We start from the raw sequence: 17748 nt of genomic DNA, 5'->3' as shown, positions 1-17748 counted from the left end.
TATGTTTGTGTTTTAATTTTTCCTTACATAACATAGTTTTACTTGTCGTTATATTCAAGAAGAAATCATCCAACCAAGTGCATGTCTATATAAATTATTATAACAACAATTTCTGACGATTGCACAACATAATTTATATGGATATAAGTTTTTGACTGGGTAGGGGTACGAGGGTCAGCTGTAAATTTCATGGATGGCGTTATTAACGGCAATAATTATAAACGTTTTATGTACATGTAATTTAACATAGCAGAGCCAAGTACAGACAAATAACTACATGGATCCAACATATATCTAGGAAGCATTTCACGCGTTTTAACATCGACGTCACACATAGTCAAAGTTCCTGTCCCCACATATGCATTTGCTGTGTGTCTCCGATTGTTACGAAAATATATCATATCAGCTATCTCGAGGGTTGTTTTTATTTAAATGCACACTTTTTAGCTCACCTGTCACAAAGTCGCTTTTCGTCCTGCGTCCGTCCGTAAAAATTTTACTTTAAATGACATCTCCTCATAAACCGCTACGCCAATGTCATCCAAACTTCATAGGAATGTTCCTTTGGTAGTCAACTTAAAAAAATTGTTCAAAGAATTTAATTCCAAGCAAAACTCTGGTTGTCATGGCAACCGAAAGAAAAAACTTATAATATCTTCTTTTAGAAAAGAGCTAGAGCTTAAATATTTGGCATGAAACATCATCTAGTCATTGTCTACCAAGTTTGTTCACATCAAAGCCCCTGGGTTAAAATTGGCCCCACCCGGGGGCCTATGTACAGGCCGGTGAGCGATTTAAGGCCAATCATGACATTTTAGCGTTATTCCTGAAGTCCGGTATATATTTTATATTTTCAAAGGAATTTTTTCTAAGTGTGACGAATCGCTGACCTCCGTCCGTCCGTACCTCCGTCCGTCCACACGTTCTTTAATCAACATCTAAACATTTCGGCCAATATCATAAAAACTTCACAGAGTGTTCCTTGACTGATCCGCTTTCATTTTCTAATGTTGTTTATTTTGAACTAAAAATAACTTAATTATATAAAGTTGGGTGATGTTGACGTAGGCAATAAACAACTTTCTATTTATCGCTGTAAAAATAATTATATCTTTTGTGGTAAACATTTTTGTCCTTTTCACCTCTAAAGTTCAGTATTTGGTTGACAAATAGATCACATGTTGAGATTCTAATTTACCCTCGCATCCTTCCCTAGTTGTGTGTTATTTGTATACATAATTGTACAATAATGTATTTATATAGGTTATATTACCTTAATGTTTAAATATTTAAAATATTTGATGTTGATGAATATTACTACTGTAATGATCATTGTGCTAGACAAAACCATTTTGATTGAGTTTGTTGATGAATCAAATTGTCTTATTTGTATTTGATAATATGAATGTGGAACATGTGATCTCAGTTAACCTAATTATATATTATATCAAGACATACGTTTCTCTTGGGTTTTCTTGTAAATGAGAACTTATATTAGGTCCACTCCCATATAAAACAAAATAATAAATTTTAGAATTAATTTTGTCAAAAACAAATTTTGACAATATTTCCCAGGACGTACAGTCTTACAGAGAGCCGGAAGGGATTTATGGTGATGTCATTGACATTCATAGAAGTATCTCTATGTACCTTTACGATAATTATTTTATCTTATGATATGTACAATCATTTGTTTATTTTAGCGACCTACGTCATATTATAATTAATGGTTAAAAACAAGGTTTGGTTGTCTTTTTTACGACGATTTCATCACATTTTTGGTCACATGACATCGGTCGGTTCAGGTACCTAACTGGGTTTCCTCGATAACTAACCATTAATTATCAATTATCCACAAATGATTACTGAGTCAGAGTTGAGAGACAATGGCACTAAGACTTAATGTCCGGTATCAATTATCAACTCCGAAAAAAATATCTGAAATTACTTCCTTTACTGATTAAAAGAGGTACACTCACTAAATGGTTTTTGTACGCATGAAAATTTATAAAAAAAAGTTTCATATTTAATAGTAATATTTCGTAACAACGTGAGAATTATTATAATTTTAAAGAAACGTGCGATTCACATTTTTTTTCATACGGAAATGGTACGACCGGACACAGGATTTATTCTAGATAATCAATTTACGTAGATCACATTGTGCGTCACGTGAAGTTGTTTACATCTTGAAAATTGTGAAAATTTATCTAGTTGGAAAGATTAAAAGGTGAGAGATTGAGAATTACTTTGTAGATATTGTAGTATATATATATAAATGTTATTTGCTCCAGTCATACGGGTATTAAGCTTTTATTTGTGGATTTTACAATAATTTATGCGCCCGGTTACATAACTAATGTATGTATATACTACAGTTGTTTAGGCAGTAGCGGATTTTAGGGTATAGCGGATAACATGGCAGTAACAATGCTCCTTTCCATCAAATATGCCTTTTTCAAAATAATACAATTATACCATCAAAAAGAGTGATATATTTGCCATCCGTGGCTAATTTTGTTTTATTTATTTCAAATTGCACAGCGAGTTTTTCTTACATAAATCAGAACGAGGTAACCGGATGTTGTCACCGTCAGACTGTTTATAAGCGCTTCCAAAAGAAATAAACAAAAAACTATTGATCAACACCAAGTAAAGTAATGAAATATTGACATGATTTGGTGTAAAAATCATTTGTTTATAATTTTGCAAAAGCTTTTACAGATATAACGCCTACTGACACTAAAAATTATTGAAAATGAATAGCAAGTGCTTCTGTCAGTAACGGATTTTACATCTGGGGGTGGTCTCAAAATTTATTTTATGTGTCAAAACGCCGTCAAAAGTGGATTAAAAATAGACTTTAACAAAAAATTATCCCAGTTTTAATGGTATAATATTATTTATTCTATCTTTTTATAATTTAAACTCAGTTGTATTGATACTTTGAATATACCATCATTATTAACTCTTCTTTCAGCTAGATTATAAGATTAATAATTGCTTTAATGTAAAACAGACCTCTTTTTCATTGAACTTTGTTGTTTCATTTTTCATACTTAATACACATGCTCAGCTCAAGTTTATTGCAATTTCTTTTGTAATTTATGTATTCAGAATATATAGTTTACTTTTTAATTCATCTATACAGATCTTAGGAAATATTGTTTTTATTTGTTAAATTGCGACATATTATACAGTTATCATTGCTTGTATACTGTGATGTTACAAAATAAATAAATAATTTTTAAATAAATAAAGCTATTTACTATGGTTGATACAATTATAGATTTTTTAAAGAAATAACTATGGTAAACTAGCTATAGCTATGTTCAAACTATTACATGTCACAGTTGCATCATAAGTTGTTGACCAGATATTTATTTATATATTTATTGAAATATAAAAATTTGAAAGATTACTATCAAATGTAACATTTTTCATTCCAGTAACCCCAAAACATGTTTCTGTGACATGTACTTTGTAAATACTAAATTTAGAACGTTTTGAGACTCGCCCTCATTGACCTTCACCTACCTATCCCATACTCCCCAAAGCTATCCACTACTACCTGAACTATATGCCGAACATAAACAAAGAGTACTACATGTAATGTCAAAGATACTGCTAAAAATATTTTATTTTAAAAAGGGAAGTAGTTTGACTTCTGAATGGCATCAATTTGATTTTCTGAATATTATTATTAAAGACATAAGCAGCGCCGATCTCCTTAGCTATCCGCTACTGCCTAAACAACTGTATACTGTATAATATAGGCCCTATATATCAGTACATGTATCGAGTAAGTACACCGATATCGTAGAGCCCCGGGCATACTCCCGAAATAAATTATATCATAATATAAATCTGATAATTTAAATTGCATGTAACTGACTGATTTTTCTAACTAAATTGGGAAAAGGCCGTAGCTTTTTGATTTTAATAAGAAAAAACTATCGCTATGTAAGAAGTAAAAAAGCTGGTGTAAGTTATTTTTTTTTGGAAAATTACGATTGGTATGAGATCTTGTATGGACCTCTGTTAAATGTGAATAAAAATCGCTGTGGTGTTATGTAATAAATTTTGTCAACAAGTTTGACAATATCTCGCAGTTCTTTCCACAGGAACTTGAATTTCTATCAATATATATATATAAAGCCATGGAGGTCATGCAATTTGTTGGGCTACTTATTTTCGTTGTTAACTTAAATGTCCACTGATGGTAAATATAGACATATTAGTCTAAATTCATTATAATAATGTTATTGAGTAAATTCTACACACGCATCTATGTCATTCCGGTCGTACACGGAAACCGGCTCGTGTTTAAATAAGGTCTTCAATAAGATGTAAGGTCTTTCTCCACCAGTAAAGCCGGAAAGTCACCGTATGACCGTGCAATGTCTGTGTGAATTAGGCCTAAAATCCTACATACAAACAAAGAAACAAAGTTAATCCTTGTACTATTTCACTTTTAACTTGCTGATCTAACAGGTTTATGTACATAAAATCAGGTACAGATTCACTCGGGGTTTTCTCATTAAATAGAAATACCCTGATTAGCTTATCATATTTATATTAAGTATATTATATAATTATTATATAAGAGAGAGTATTGGTGTGTGTCTATGTGAGCGGGGAGGAAATGGGAGTAAGATACGACTACATGTATGACTAAATAAGTAGTGTCTCGGTTTGCATATTTAGCATAAATTAGTTTATTTTGTCTCACTTTCAGCGAACAATATAAAGATCATTATGACGTCACACAGTGCTGGGAAGATGGCGTTGATTCTCATAGGGTTTCTGTGGTACGCGGTTACATTAGTTATTTCCTACATGTCCTCTAACAACGCCATTGATATTGGTAAGTAGGCTTCATCTATAAGTTATAACCTTTCTAGATATTAAAAGTAAGAATTAAACAAAACATAAGCTAGTATAATGGTTCTCATACTAATATTCTTTAGAAAATATTTGATTTGAATTACTAAAGCCTATACTCCTGACTTCAAACCACTTGCCCCTCACCGCTGTGGGTTCGAATCCCGACAGGAACTTTGGATTCTTTCATATGAGGAAGCTATCCAGCTAGCTTACGGAACGCCGGTGGTACTACTCAGGTGCCCGTTCGTGCCTGAAGTAATGCACGGAAGAGTACGTGAGGTCTTCTTCCACCAGTAAATCTGGAAGTCGCCTTATGACCTATACTGTGTCGGTGTGACGTAAAACCCAGTCAAACAAACAAGCAAACTATACTCCTCATATTTCACTTTCATAATTGCTACATATCTTCTGGGATGTACTATAACGTATCGTATGTTCCAGATATCTTGTAAAATCCGCCCAGTGGATATTCATTCGATTTCGGAATCAATAGTTTTTTTTTAAATGTTTGGCATACTAATTAGATAATTACCAATTTAATTCATGTCCTTTAAGGGTAGAAATACCTTTTTTCGGATCGATGCTTGATACCTTGTATACGTTTTCTTGTTTTATCATATCCTTGGTAAGTTAATAACTAATTTCAGGAATATGTGTGTAAGATGATATAGCTGGATTAGCTGAGATTGAAAATATTTTAAGATGTATGCATTTGTTTATTTTAGGAATATTCGAAAACAAAACTGGCGATATCTCGGACAAATTTTACCTGACCATCACTCCAGCTGGATGGACATTCGGACTGATATGGGCAATTATATACACTTACCAGCTAGTATGGTATGTGTACGCCTTGACCACCATCTGCAGACGAGATAACGAGGGGAACTACTTGTACACACTGCCATATTTACCGTCTGCATTTTACATAGTGTTCATGGTCAACAATGTAGTTCTTGTTGCATGGCTGGTGTTATGGGATAGGCAATGGGTCCAATGGTCACTGCTGGATATTATTTTTGCACCGGCTACTCTATACGTATGTCTGTTCATCTCTTATAAATACCTGTACGACAATATCGAGGTCCTAAAACGTAGAGGTGCAGGCAAGGAATTATGGTTCGTGCGCGTATTGATACATAATGGTATGTCTTTCTTCGCCACGTGGGTATCCATAGCAACGCTGCTAAATTTCGGTATAGTTTTAACATACATTTGGTCAGTTGAATTGCAGTTGTCCTCAACCATCGTCCTTGCCATCTTATCGGCCGAAATTGTCACCTACTTTGTCATTGATACATGCTTTATTGATAAGTACATCCGCTATACAGTTACTCCGTATATTGTCCTGGTTGTCGCCCTTACCGGAAGTATAACCAAGAATTTTGACCTTGACACCAACAACCGCAACTCGATATTCACTGTGGTAATGTTGGCAGTGAGCAGTTTGTTGTTACTGACGAAACTAATCCTTGTCGTCAGACGACACAGAAGGTTTCCGATTGAAGGAAATGTCAATGATGACGTCAAGGGAACATTAGCTTAGATTATTGTAATTTGTATACGACTATTCTGTCAATGTGACCAGATTTATTTACAAAACGGCATTATATAGATTGTATGTTTTTCTTTTGTTTTGTTTTTTCTCATTGGTAATATTTTCATGGGCATTTTTTTAATTTGAGAAGGGTCTTTTAAATGTATTGAAAGACCCAAATTAATTTATGAGTTATGACTAGCTCTTTCTCCATTTAACTGAATTATGTTGATATTTTCAAGGGTATTATCCGAGAAGTCAATCCGGATGTACGGGTAAACATTTTATTCCGTTACATGTATGATATTTGTAGTATTATATTTTTACAATGTATAGTCATGATGAAGTAGTATTTAACAGAATAAAGGAATCTCGTTCACCTGTTCTAATTATTTATCATTATTTAGAATCTACCTCAGTTTACAATTATGAAGTTCAAGGTGCTAAAATTACGACAGCTTTTTTTACAATTTTTTATAAGTTTTTATATTTGTATATATTTGTACATAATTTAATTGTGTTAATTAAGCATTTCTACATGTATGTGCATTTTATTTGACATTGTCGGTATGCATATTATAAACAGTTTTCTTACACTATTGATAATGTCGATATAGAATTTAGTTTTGAAATTTGATGAACAAAAACCATAGCATCATGCAACCGTTTCATTATTTTTTCCTTTCTAAATTAAAAAAAAACCTGCTGAATTTGTGTAATGGATTTGATTAGCCTTGAATTTTGAGCAGTGCATATTTCCAAAAATTATAATATTATATTAAGCTACCAACAGTATAGAGCGTGGTCAGACTACATGGATGTGACGACTGCCCTGGCTCTATATACTGGCGACAAAGACTAATCTTTCTATAACAGTAGGTAAGAAGTAAATTAATACATGTTTGCCTGAAGGAACACTGCCGTATGAGAACAGACCAGGTCGAACTGACAGCATGCCGCATTGACCTTCTGGTTAACCTGTTAAGTTTTCACTTCATAATTTCTCAAAATAGCATAATAAATAATCATTTACAAATTTAAAATGCTGAACTCAATAATTAAAACCGGGAAAATGGTTTGACTATTTATGATAAATTTAAGCTGAACATGTAACATGCGTTTACTTAAAGAGTAATTTAATATACAGTAGCTTGTGTTATGCAAAGACGTTTCAATTCTAGTAATCACTAACACTATAATTTACATATTTTTAGTAAAACGATAAAAAAAATAATAATCGAGGTTAATTTCGCAAGATATTTGATAAAAAAATACCGAAATGACTTTATATTTGTGTGTGTTGATAATGAAAAAGATAGGCCACCTGTATAAAGTTTGATGGTTTCATAAAAAACTTTCAATGAATATTGTTTATGTGTGATCACCCGGTATGATGAAACAAGGAACAATTTTTTTGTATATGTGTAGTACACATTTAGTAATTCACTCTGTTTTGTTATTGTTACATTATTTACATTATTAATTGTAATTAGGGTATACATATATTTAGGTTTTTTTTGTTATTTTTGTTCTATTGAAAAAAAATATTGTAAATATTTTGTAGTTCTTTTTGTGCCTGTCATGTTTACAGTATACACCTTTGTATATGATTGTTTCTGAATGATTCCTGTACAAATGTTAAGGTATTTTCAATCAGTATTTTCAATTTCACTAGTCAGTCCTTCACAGGAGGGGTTGAAACAGTCAGCATGAAAAGTTGATGTTGCATTTCCATTTGATTTGTTTTGTGATTCTGGTCAGTTTATTGTATTTATATTTTCTGAATTTTCATACATAACTACATTGTTTTACCGAGTAATTTATTACGAAAATAGGTATTGTTTAAGCCTTTTCTTTTATGATATGTTCTGACATAGTGTCACTACTCGGGCATATTTTACTGATTTTCATGGTTGTTCAGGTGACCTAGTGGTTAGCAGGTCTACCTTCCAACCCAGGGATCGTAGGTCTGAACACTTCTAGTGTCATGATCGTATTTCATCCTATGTAAGGGAACGGACTCGATCTATTTTCAAGTTTGCTTAATTTGCAAAGGAACTAAAATAAATGTTTTAACAAAATATATTGTTTGACGTTTGTTGATGAAAAGGCATGATTGTAAAATCAAATTGATCGTTTATTAATATAATTCTCGTAATAAAAGATCTGTGTTCAATTACGTAATGTAGAACAAACATGTAGCTATTATATATTTATATATTTATATTATTAAAAGTTTACGCCGTCATATTTGTTTGGCTTGTCTTTATACCAAAACAAAAATACAAAAACGTATTTGATGTCACATATAATTATTGTTGGGAGCATAGTAGTTTTTGTCTAAAATCTGAGAGATAAAAACATGTTTTTGAAGCCCAACAGGTAACTCCGTTTATTGTCCCTATTTCAGGTAAAATCTCCTTATTAAATTATACGATTAATGTAGTAACAGGTGGTCTCAGTTAATATAGAGAAAACCAAGGTTGTAGTGTTGTAAAACAGGGAGAACGATGGCATGTAAGTAAGCATGTTTACATAAAGGAAGAGTTCAACACCAGTGATAACTTACATAATATCAAATCGAAAAAAAAATACGTCAATCACGTTATAAATGTGAATTTATAATTTCTTAAGTCTTTCTCAAACATATATTATTAGATTATTCTAACCTGTCGGCTCGTGTAGCAATTATTTTAATCCGTTTGTCTTAGAAACAGTTTTGAGATTAATATCAACAACAAAAATAACAGTTATCATAACCACTGTATGAACACGTCTGCGGATGTTTCTAAATTCAAATTCAACCATTTTATTTTAATTTTAAATAGTGAATACTGCTTACGCCGGTGCTTAGGGTGTGAACGGTAACTTACACTTTCAAATATACTGTTCATGAGCAGACTCAACCCGAGTTGGCAAAATTTTCAATTTTTGTCGTTTTTAGGCGTTCTTTAGGTATTCCGTTTTCTCTATGTTAATACTTTACAGCAAACATTATTTTTCAATCTACATTACACATTACGTTAACTGAAACAACGACAAATTCATGTCCTTGCTTAGAAAATATGTACTTTAGTTACCCGCATCCACTGTCTGTCTAGAACATGCTCGTTGACTGGCTCATTTTTCTTGCTTTACTCAAAGAAAACGATAGAAAAGTCATATTAAGATGCTCGTACATTAGTTACTTTTTTTCTTGGGTTTAATATTGTGACGACAGAGAACATGTTTTTATTTTGCCAATGAAGAACATTATTTAAAGCACTCGGTTATCTGTTTTATATTCTGGAGAAACGCCTCTGCATACAAATAAGATAGCGTCATGTTTCCATGCTCTTTCTATTTCTAATCTACAGACGGATTGATAACAAGATTCCAATCTCCGTAAATTATCACATTGTCATTACCAATTTCAAATATTTTTAAGTCGGTTTATCATCATTTGGACGGAATAAATTAACGGGAGTAAGTCTGCAATTTGGCATTAACATATGAAGAATAAGATAATTCCCTTTTTCGTATGTGTATGTATTTTCTACTTTTTGTAAACAATTTCTAAACAAATTCATTACTCCTCAACTTTTACGTTTGCATAATAGGCGTCATATACCCATTCATTTTTTAGCAAAGGACTTTTTCTGAATCTGAACATCTTGCAGACATTTAATATTGTAATCGGTCTTTGTAAAATAATGAAATATGGCACGACGTTTTGTGAGAATTTCCCAGTCCTTTGCAGTTTTGAGAGTGTATGGTTAAATCATCACCTATTAGGTAAAAGAAAAACACACTTTTAAACAACATAAAAAATATTAACTTAGACATGTTAGAATTTTACAGCCGTTACATAAACCACTTTGAGGCGGCTTTTCATATTAAATGACTGAGATTACGAAGAAAATATTTAAAAGTTTCATTTAAAATACATCTTTGTCACTAATAAAGCTGAATTATGGATGGATACAACATTATTATTTAGCTGCATAAGAATAATTGGAATCCAAAATGTACAGACAGACAATAGGTGATCACAATTACAAAGCTTTTAAGTTATCTTTGTGAGCTTTACCATATCTTTTCTAAATTAGGGTGCATGTACAGTACGTAAAAGAGTCACACAAAAAAAAACAGAAACACGAGATATATTTTTATTGCACTGCTATTGTATTGTTTTAATCCATGGCAAATTATTTCATTTTATTTCACTGTAAATGTTTTCTGTTCAGCCAGTTGTTTTCATTTTTATTCCAAGCATAACTGATCTGCTTTGAGTTATGGCATCGTTAATATCCTTGTCCTTGACTCCTCTCCCATTCTTTTTACACCAGCTTGACACATATCCTGAAACACAAACAGTCATCAGTAAAACATTATATTATTGTTTCTTGTCATAATGTATGCAGTTATAATTATACATGCATTTAAACTATAATTCATTACAACCAACCTTAGTGTTACAAATTTACTATCAAACTTAATGCAAAATTATTTAATTTATTTGAAATATATTTTTATTGTTTAAATGTATCCAAAAGTTACTTACCTGAATTTTTATGATGTTGGTACACAAATGTATTTATCTTCTTGTCCAAGGTCATAATGTAGCATCAGGGGCGGATACAGAACATGGTTTCCTGGGGGGGCTGACATATGGGTGGAATATTTTGACAAAAATAATGCAACCGTCGAAACTTGTGCATGTTTGAAGATAGGGTCAATACCTTGTTCATGTAACAAAGATTGTAATTTATGTGTTTTATAGCTCATCTTATGAGTGGCAATGTACTTTTGCTTGTATATGTGTATACTAATATTTTCGTAAATACTTTTTTATATATTTTTATGATATGGAATTAAGAAAAATATCTGTAATTGGGGTGGGCCTGGGAGGGGTGTCCCCTCCCATAGACTGAGAAAATTTTGAAATATGAGGTTAAAAATGGTGTTATTTCCTGGACTTTCTAGTGCTGTTTATAATAAATTGTGGATGGTTTTACAGGTTAGTGTTTACAAGGTATTTCAAATAGAATTCCCCTGGTGTTTAGTATTAAGCATTTACAAAATAACAGCACACTAACCAATGTTTGCGCGACTGTTGATAAAAATAATTTTTAAACACTTGATCAATGTACTCATCTGAATAATAGAAGATTTTCCAAAGTAAAGTGATATTATTAAAGTACTGCCTTTCAATTGTAAAAAAAAATAATTTCAAACACATATATTCAATAAGAATTTTTTCAATCAATGAATCCATTTTAGATACTAAAGAGGTCAGTACAATTTAAATTTAATTTTAAAAAATATAACTGCAATAAAAAAGTTATTAAAAGCAAATGACCAATCAATTCATCTGATTAAAAATCTTAGAAAAACTAGTTATTATTTAATACGCTATTCATATAGTATAATCTTTATAACACTGGTCACCCTTTTAATTTACAAATAATAATTTTCAATTTCTTAATCATAGGGCTTTTGCAAAGAAAAATGAAAGACAAAGATGGTAAAATATGGTGTGCAATGTAACACATCTATTTGCCACTATCTGTGACTATTAATTTCATTAGACCTTTGGAAAGTAATACAAGAGCGATCAGTAATCACATGTGTCGCCTCATGATGGCCAATTTCATGTTGGGACAAATTTTGTGACAGACGGACAGACAGACGGACATTGCACAACTAGAATTGGTATTGATCATTCCTGTAAAGTTTGGATAAAATTGCACCAGTAGTTTATGAGAAGTAGTCCGGACAAGCTTTTGCGTATCTGGAAACACACAGAAAAAACACCGTTTTATCAAAGGGCCATAACTCGGCCAAAAATCATTCAACCAGAAAACCCGTGCAATATTCGCAAGGACTTGAGCTACAGATCAATCCTGTAAAGTTTCATTGAAATTGCATTAGTGGTATAAGAGAAGTAGTCCGGACAAACTTTAAAAATAAAAATTATTAAAGGGCCATAACTCTGACAAAAATCATTGAACCGGAAAATGCTGACAATATGCACAACTAGACTTGGTACTGATAATTCCTGTAAAGTTTGGATGAAATTGCACTAGTAGTTTATGAGTAGTAGTCCGGACAAGCTTTTGTGTATCTGGCAACACACAGAAAAAAACACCTTTTTATCAAAGGGCCATAACTCGGCCAAAAATCATTCAACTGGAAAACCCGTGCAATATGCGCAAGGACTTGAGCTACAGATGAATCCTGTAAAGTTTCATTGAAATTGCATTAGTGGTATAAGAGAAGTAGTCCGGACAAACTTTAAAATTAAAAATTATTAAAGGGCCATAACTCTGACAAAAATCATTGAACCGGAAAATGCTGACAATATGCACAACTAGACTTGGTACTGATCATTCCTGTAAAGTTTGGATGAAATTGCACCAGTAGTTTATGAGGAGTAGTCCGGACAAGTTTTGTGACGGACGGACGGACAGACAGACAGACGGACAGACAGACGACGGAGAAGTGATCCCTATATGTCGCCACTACTCCGTAGAGGCGACACAAAAACCAATCAATTATGCAGTTTAAACATTGAAGTCATTCAAGCATGTTGATAGATAAAGATCTCTGCCAAGCCCCCAGGCAGGAGATTAACAACTGGATGACAGCAATTTATGTTTTGATAAGGCCATTAAGGGAGAACACTACAGGCAATAGAGTTTGAAACTGACAAAAATATTTTCCAGCCCAGCTGGTAAACGTATCTTTGGGCCAAGCTGGGGGGGGGGGGGGGCTGCAGCCCTGAAGCCCATGCCTGAATCCGCCACTGAGCATTCAAAATTCCTTTACAACTGAGCATATCCAGATTATTGTCATTTTCATTCACAAGGCTAAGTCTTAATTTTTTTTCTTTGAAAAATTCAAAAATATTCAATCCTTACACTTTAAACAAAATATTATCTCAAAAATTGCTTATATATTATCACCACAATTTTTAACTATCAATAAAATCCTTTGTTATTTGCTTTATTTCCACTGTCTCAGCTTCTGCTGACCCATATTTCCTAGCTAGATTTCGAATTATGGACAAGTCCATGATATGATGGTAAACAGGGATAATCCAACCCATCGTTTTATTTTCACAATTATATAAACATACCAGAAAATAAATGGAAAAAGAATCCAAAATTCATAATAAATATTCAAAAATATTCAATCCTTACACTTTAAACAAAATATTATCTCAAAAATTGCTTATATATTATCACCACAATTTTTAACTATCAATAAAATCCTTTGTTATTTGCTTTATTTCCACTGTCTCAGCTTCTGCTGACCCATATTTCCTAGCTAGATTTCAAATTATGGACAAGTCCATGATATGATGGTAAACAGGGATAATCCAACCCATCGTTTTATTTTCACAATTATATAAACATACCAGAAAATAAATGGAAAAAGAATCCAAAATTCATAATAAATATTTTTAAAAAAAACTTTGCAAAGTCCTTCTTAACAGACTCTTCATATAAAATGTACAAAGTAACTGTTGCTTCCCCCCAAATAAATCACATGGAACAGTCTGGACTGTAGCAGAATTTACGATGGGAAACCATTATCTGATCTGTGTGTTATCAGGTCTGTGGTGTTAAATCATAGTAGAGTGGTTACTAGAGGCAGTATTTATTTATTTATCCTGTTGATAAGAAATTTTCAGGGATATTACTCATTTAATTATATTACATTAAAAAGCTTAATATATGAGTTTAGTTCATACCCAAATTTAACACAGTGAAATATATTCTATGCAAAAGTCACCACAACATCATTATACATGTTCTAAGTTTAAGTTTTGTAGTGGAGATTTTTTATCAATTAATGATTATGTATATTTATGTTTGTACAAACAATATTTTAGTTTTGAAAATTAACAATGAATAAAAGCAGCAAAATAATTGTTGATCACTTATTCTATTTATAATTTACCTGTCTTCTGCAGAAATTTCTCTTAATTCAGAAAAATTCTGTCTAGTAAAAATTTCTAAGTTCCATTTCTGGTTAACAAAGAAGTCTAAGTACATAATTCCTGTTAACAAATAACTGACAAAATTCTAAGTCCTAAAACCCGCCTTAATTATTGCTCATCCCATATTTTCCGCCTAAGCCTTAGGCGGAATATGAAATTGCTTAGCAGGATTTTTTACAAAATTCCGTGTCCGTCTTATATTAGCAGGAAAATCTTATATACACGGGTACAAATAAACAAACAAACAAACAACAAACATAACTACAAATATCACATACTTGTACAAAAAACAACAACAAATTATAAATACCATTTCCAAAAAAGAGTAAATACATAAGTGTGTACATGTTAATAAATCATTCTAAACAAATTTCTAATAGATGCTATCATTTTAATTTACATGTGCGTAAAAACCAAACTATATATAGCTTTATAAAATATTTGTTAAAAACAAACATTAACATGTGCGCAAAAACAATACTATATATAGCTTTATAGAATATTTGTTAAAAACAAACAAAATATTGTTTGTAAATCACAGTGAAAAGTTTCGCAATACAAATGCACATAATCAAACGATTAAAACAACTAAATATAGACAATATTATGTTAGATTTTGGTTTTTCCTATAAAAAATAAATACCACATGGAGTTAAACAAGTGATTTAACATGCATTACACGTACATCTCGTGTGTATGTATATAAACACTAGTGAGTAATTAATGATGACATACTGAGAGACGTTTTCACATGTAATATTTAACACATAAGGAATTAATTTTCAAGGACAAACAGGTATTTACATTTTGTTATATACATATGTATTTTTATAGATTGTTAATCACCTGGATAAGGCACTGTGTTAAATGGTTTAAACATATTTATTTAAGCTCGATTGCGAAACAAGTTCTTGCAACTTATATTAATCACTTTCGAGTCTGCTTCCTGGAACCAACCAGTACTGGTGTCATATGAAGAAACATGGTCGTGACCCGAGTAGGGCTCGAACCCATGATTTCTGGGTTGAGAGGCAGACACCTTTACCACTAGGCCACCGCTCCCCTTACGTTTGGGTATCAAGAAAAGGGGTAAGTGATTAGTGATGGTGATGGGCTCTTGGGTTCTGGGCTCTGGGCTCTTGGGTATGGGTGTTGGTATCACTAACTATATATAAATGTCTATAGATGGTCCCCTCAAGGACCTCGAACTTGCTAACTAACAAAAATAAATACATAAACAACAAAACACACACAAAAAATACAATGGAAAGTTCCAAAAATGAAATCGTCCAACCAATGAAAAGACAGGAAATGAACTCATCCAACAATAAACTGATCCATAATAAACACGTGATCACACCCTATAAATACACGTGCAGACAAGAAAGTCCTCATTCTGTGAACAACAACTTGGATATTAACATTCAATTGGAATAAAAGGATTATATTGGATTAACTGTGAATAAAGGTAAGTGAAAATTCATACTTAGAACTTTAAAGAAAGTAAAAACACTTTGATAAAAATAAGCAACCAGACAGGTTTTAATCAAAGAGACACCTATAAGTTTCTCAAATTGTTTTTACGTTAATTTTTACATTAACTAATCAGACAGATAGACAGAGACATGGACACCGACCAGACCAATAATGCAAACACAAACATGGGAAGCGGCTTTGCGCCTGCAGTACACAATCTCAATTGCAAAACAACCAGATACTAACACGTACTTATGCACGCACAAAAGAACACTCACACATTACATAAGCAATGCAATGACACAAGACAGACTAGAAGTATACGTAGACCCCGACGGGTACTGGTCATGGACATGCGACGCGGGCTGGCAATACGTCCCTTACGACACCTTGGACTCCTTAGAACTGGTTCAACGAAGTCATGAAAGCCAGCAGCTATAGGATAAAATCACACACCGTAAACATAGGAGACATAACACCCATTCAACAGAGTCTGTCAGCAAGTAACTCCACCCAGATACAGTCACAATTCGTGAGTGCACCCAAAGTATGGATTGGTACGGACCCAAGAAGGTTCTGGACTTGCAAGGCCATAAACCCTAAACTGGTCGGACAGAGCTTATACAGTCCAAACAGATACCTCAAAGTTCCGGAACCCACATCCCTGCAGGAAGGCTCTCTGAACAGATGCATAACAGACTTAGGAAAGGAATTCGTGCAATCCACAAACAATGAACACATAGAACCGGAAGACTTCCCCACAGACATAGTCAACGATAAGCACGGAATGTTAGACATAGAGGAAATGGCACCAGGAATGAATTACAGTTACGGAACAATATACGAGAGCAGCGAATGTCGATGGTACCCCATTGGCAACTTCAACACCACGGAACTCAGAGATGTGCCCTTCGCAAACAACTTTAAGACAACAGAATGTCCCACCACCACAGGAGACATAGAAGCTAATTACGCAACACTCGTCAATCACAACTTCTTAGACGAGACAAAACCCCTCCTTATTAAGGTAGCACCGTATTACTGCGAGTCCGGAGCAATCAACATAATAGCCAAAATAAGAGTCACATACGAGTCCACAATTGAGTTTAGAACGTCTGTAGACTTGGGCTTCTTCACCATGAATCTGAGCGGACTGGAATCCAACATGCTGGCAGGCGACATATGGGAGATAGCAGGAATACCTCAAAACATGTGGAACTTGAACAGACCAAGAACGCTGACAATGCACAAAGTGGGACTGACATACAATCACACAAAACAGAACATAAACATATCGGCTGGACTTCAAAGAAGAAGAAACAGTGACGACGGCTCAGGAGACAACCAAACACAGGATGTCAGAACAGTGGCGAACACATTACTCACCAGTGAATACGACGTAAACGCAACCTCAGACACACCAGGAGTACCGGCAACATTCATTCCACCACACTCACTGTGTTAAAGTAACCTAGGGACATTTTTGCCAAAGTACGCATTTAATTTCTATATTCGACTTATTCTACTTATAAAAAAACAACTTAATGAACATTAGCAGCCGTCATTTCTGACATTGTCACAATACCAGTTGTTTAACATAAATTAATATATTGCGACATTTAATGGTAGTGTTGTGACATTGAACGGCAAGGGGAAATGGTGCGACATTTAACGTCATCATTGCGACAGTTAACGGCAAAATGTTTTGCGAGATGTACAATTACCGGCTGTTGCGACATTTAGCGGCAAGGCGACATTTGGCGCTGAAGCGACATATAACTGGCCACAGAGGGTAGTCAAACTCAGCAAGGCTTTACAAAAGTTGCGATTCTTCATCACAAAATGGAATTTTATGCTTTAC

At 33.2% G+C, this 17748-nt stretch overlaps 1 protein-coding gene across 1 annotated transcript; it reads left to right on the top strand.

The window, feature by feature from the left end:
* Window positions 1-2083: 2083 nt before the first annotated feature.
* LOC132741720 (uncharacterized) lies at window positions 2084-8672 on the top strand. Its single transcript, XM_060729973.1, has 3 exons — window positions 2084-2230; window positions 4739-4867; window positions 5613-8672. Exons 2-3 carry the CDS (start codon window positions 4759-4761, stop codon window positions 6431-6433), a joined length of 930 nt encoding a protein of 309 aa, XP_060585956.1. The 5' UTR covers window positions 2084-2230; window positions 4739-4758; the 3' UTR covers window positions 6434-8672.
* Window positions 8673-17748: the final 9076 nt, after the last annotated feature.

The sequence above is a fragment of the Ruditapes philippinarum genome, unplaced genomic scaffold (genome assembly GCF_026571515.1).
Source record: "Ruditapes philippinarum isolate M1 unplaced genomic scaffold, ASM2657151v2 ctg4330_1_1_1_1, whole genome shotgun sequence".
NCBI classification, from domain to species: domain Eukaryota; kingdom Metazoa; phylum Mollusca; class Bivalvia; order Venerida; family Veneridae; genus Ruditapes; species Ruditapes philippinarum.
The sequence above is the reverse complement of the archived record's forward strand: the minus strand, read 5'-3'. Positions and strand labels throughout refer to the sequence as shown.

Excerpts from the sequence above, each read along its gene's own strand:
- LOC132741720 (XM_060729973.1), top strand. The coding sequence starts at position 4,759 with ATGACGTCACACAGTGCTGGGAAGATGGCGTTGATTCTCATAGGGTTT. Across the intron at positions 4,868-5,612 it reads TAACAACGCCATTGATATTG|GAATATTCGAAAACAAAACT; the intron begins GTAAGTAGGCTT and ends TGTTTATTTTAG.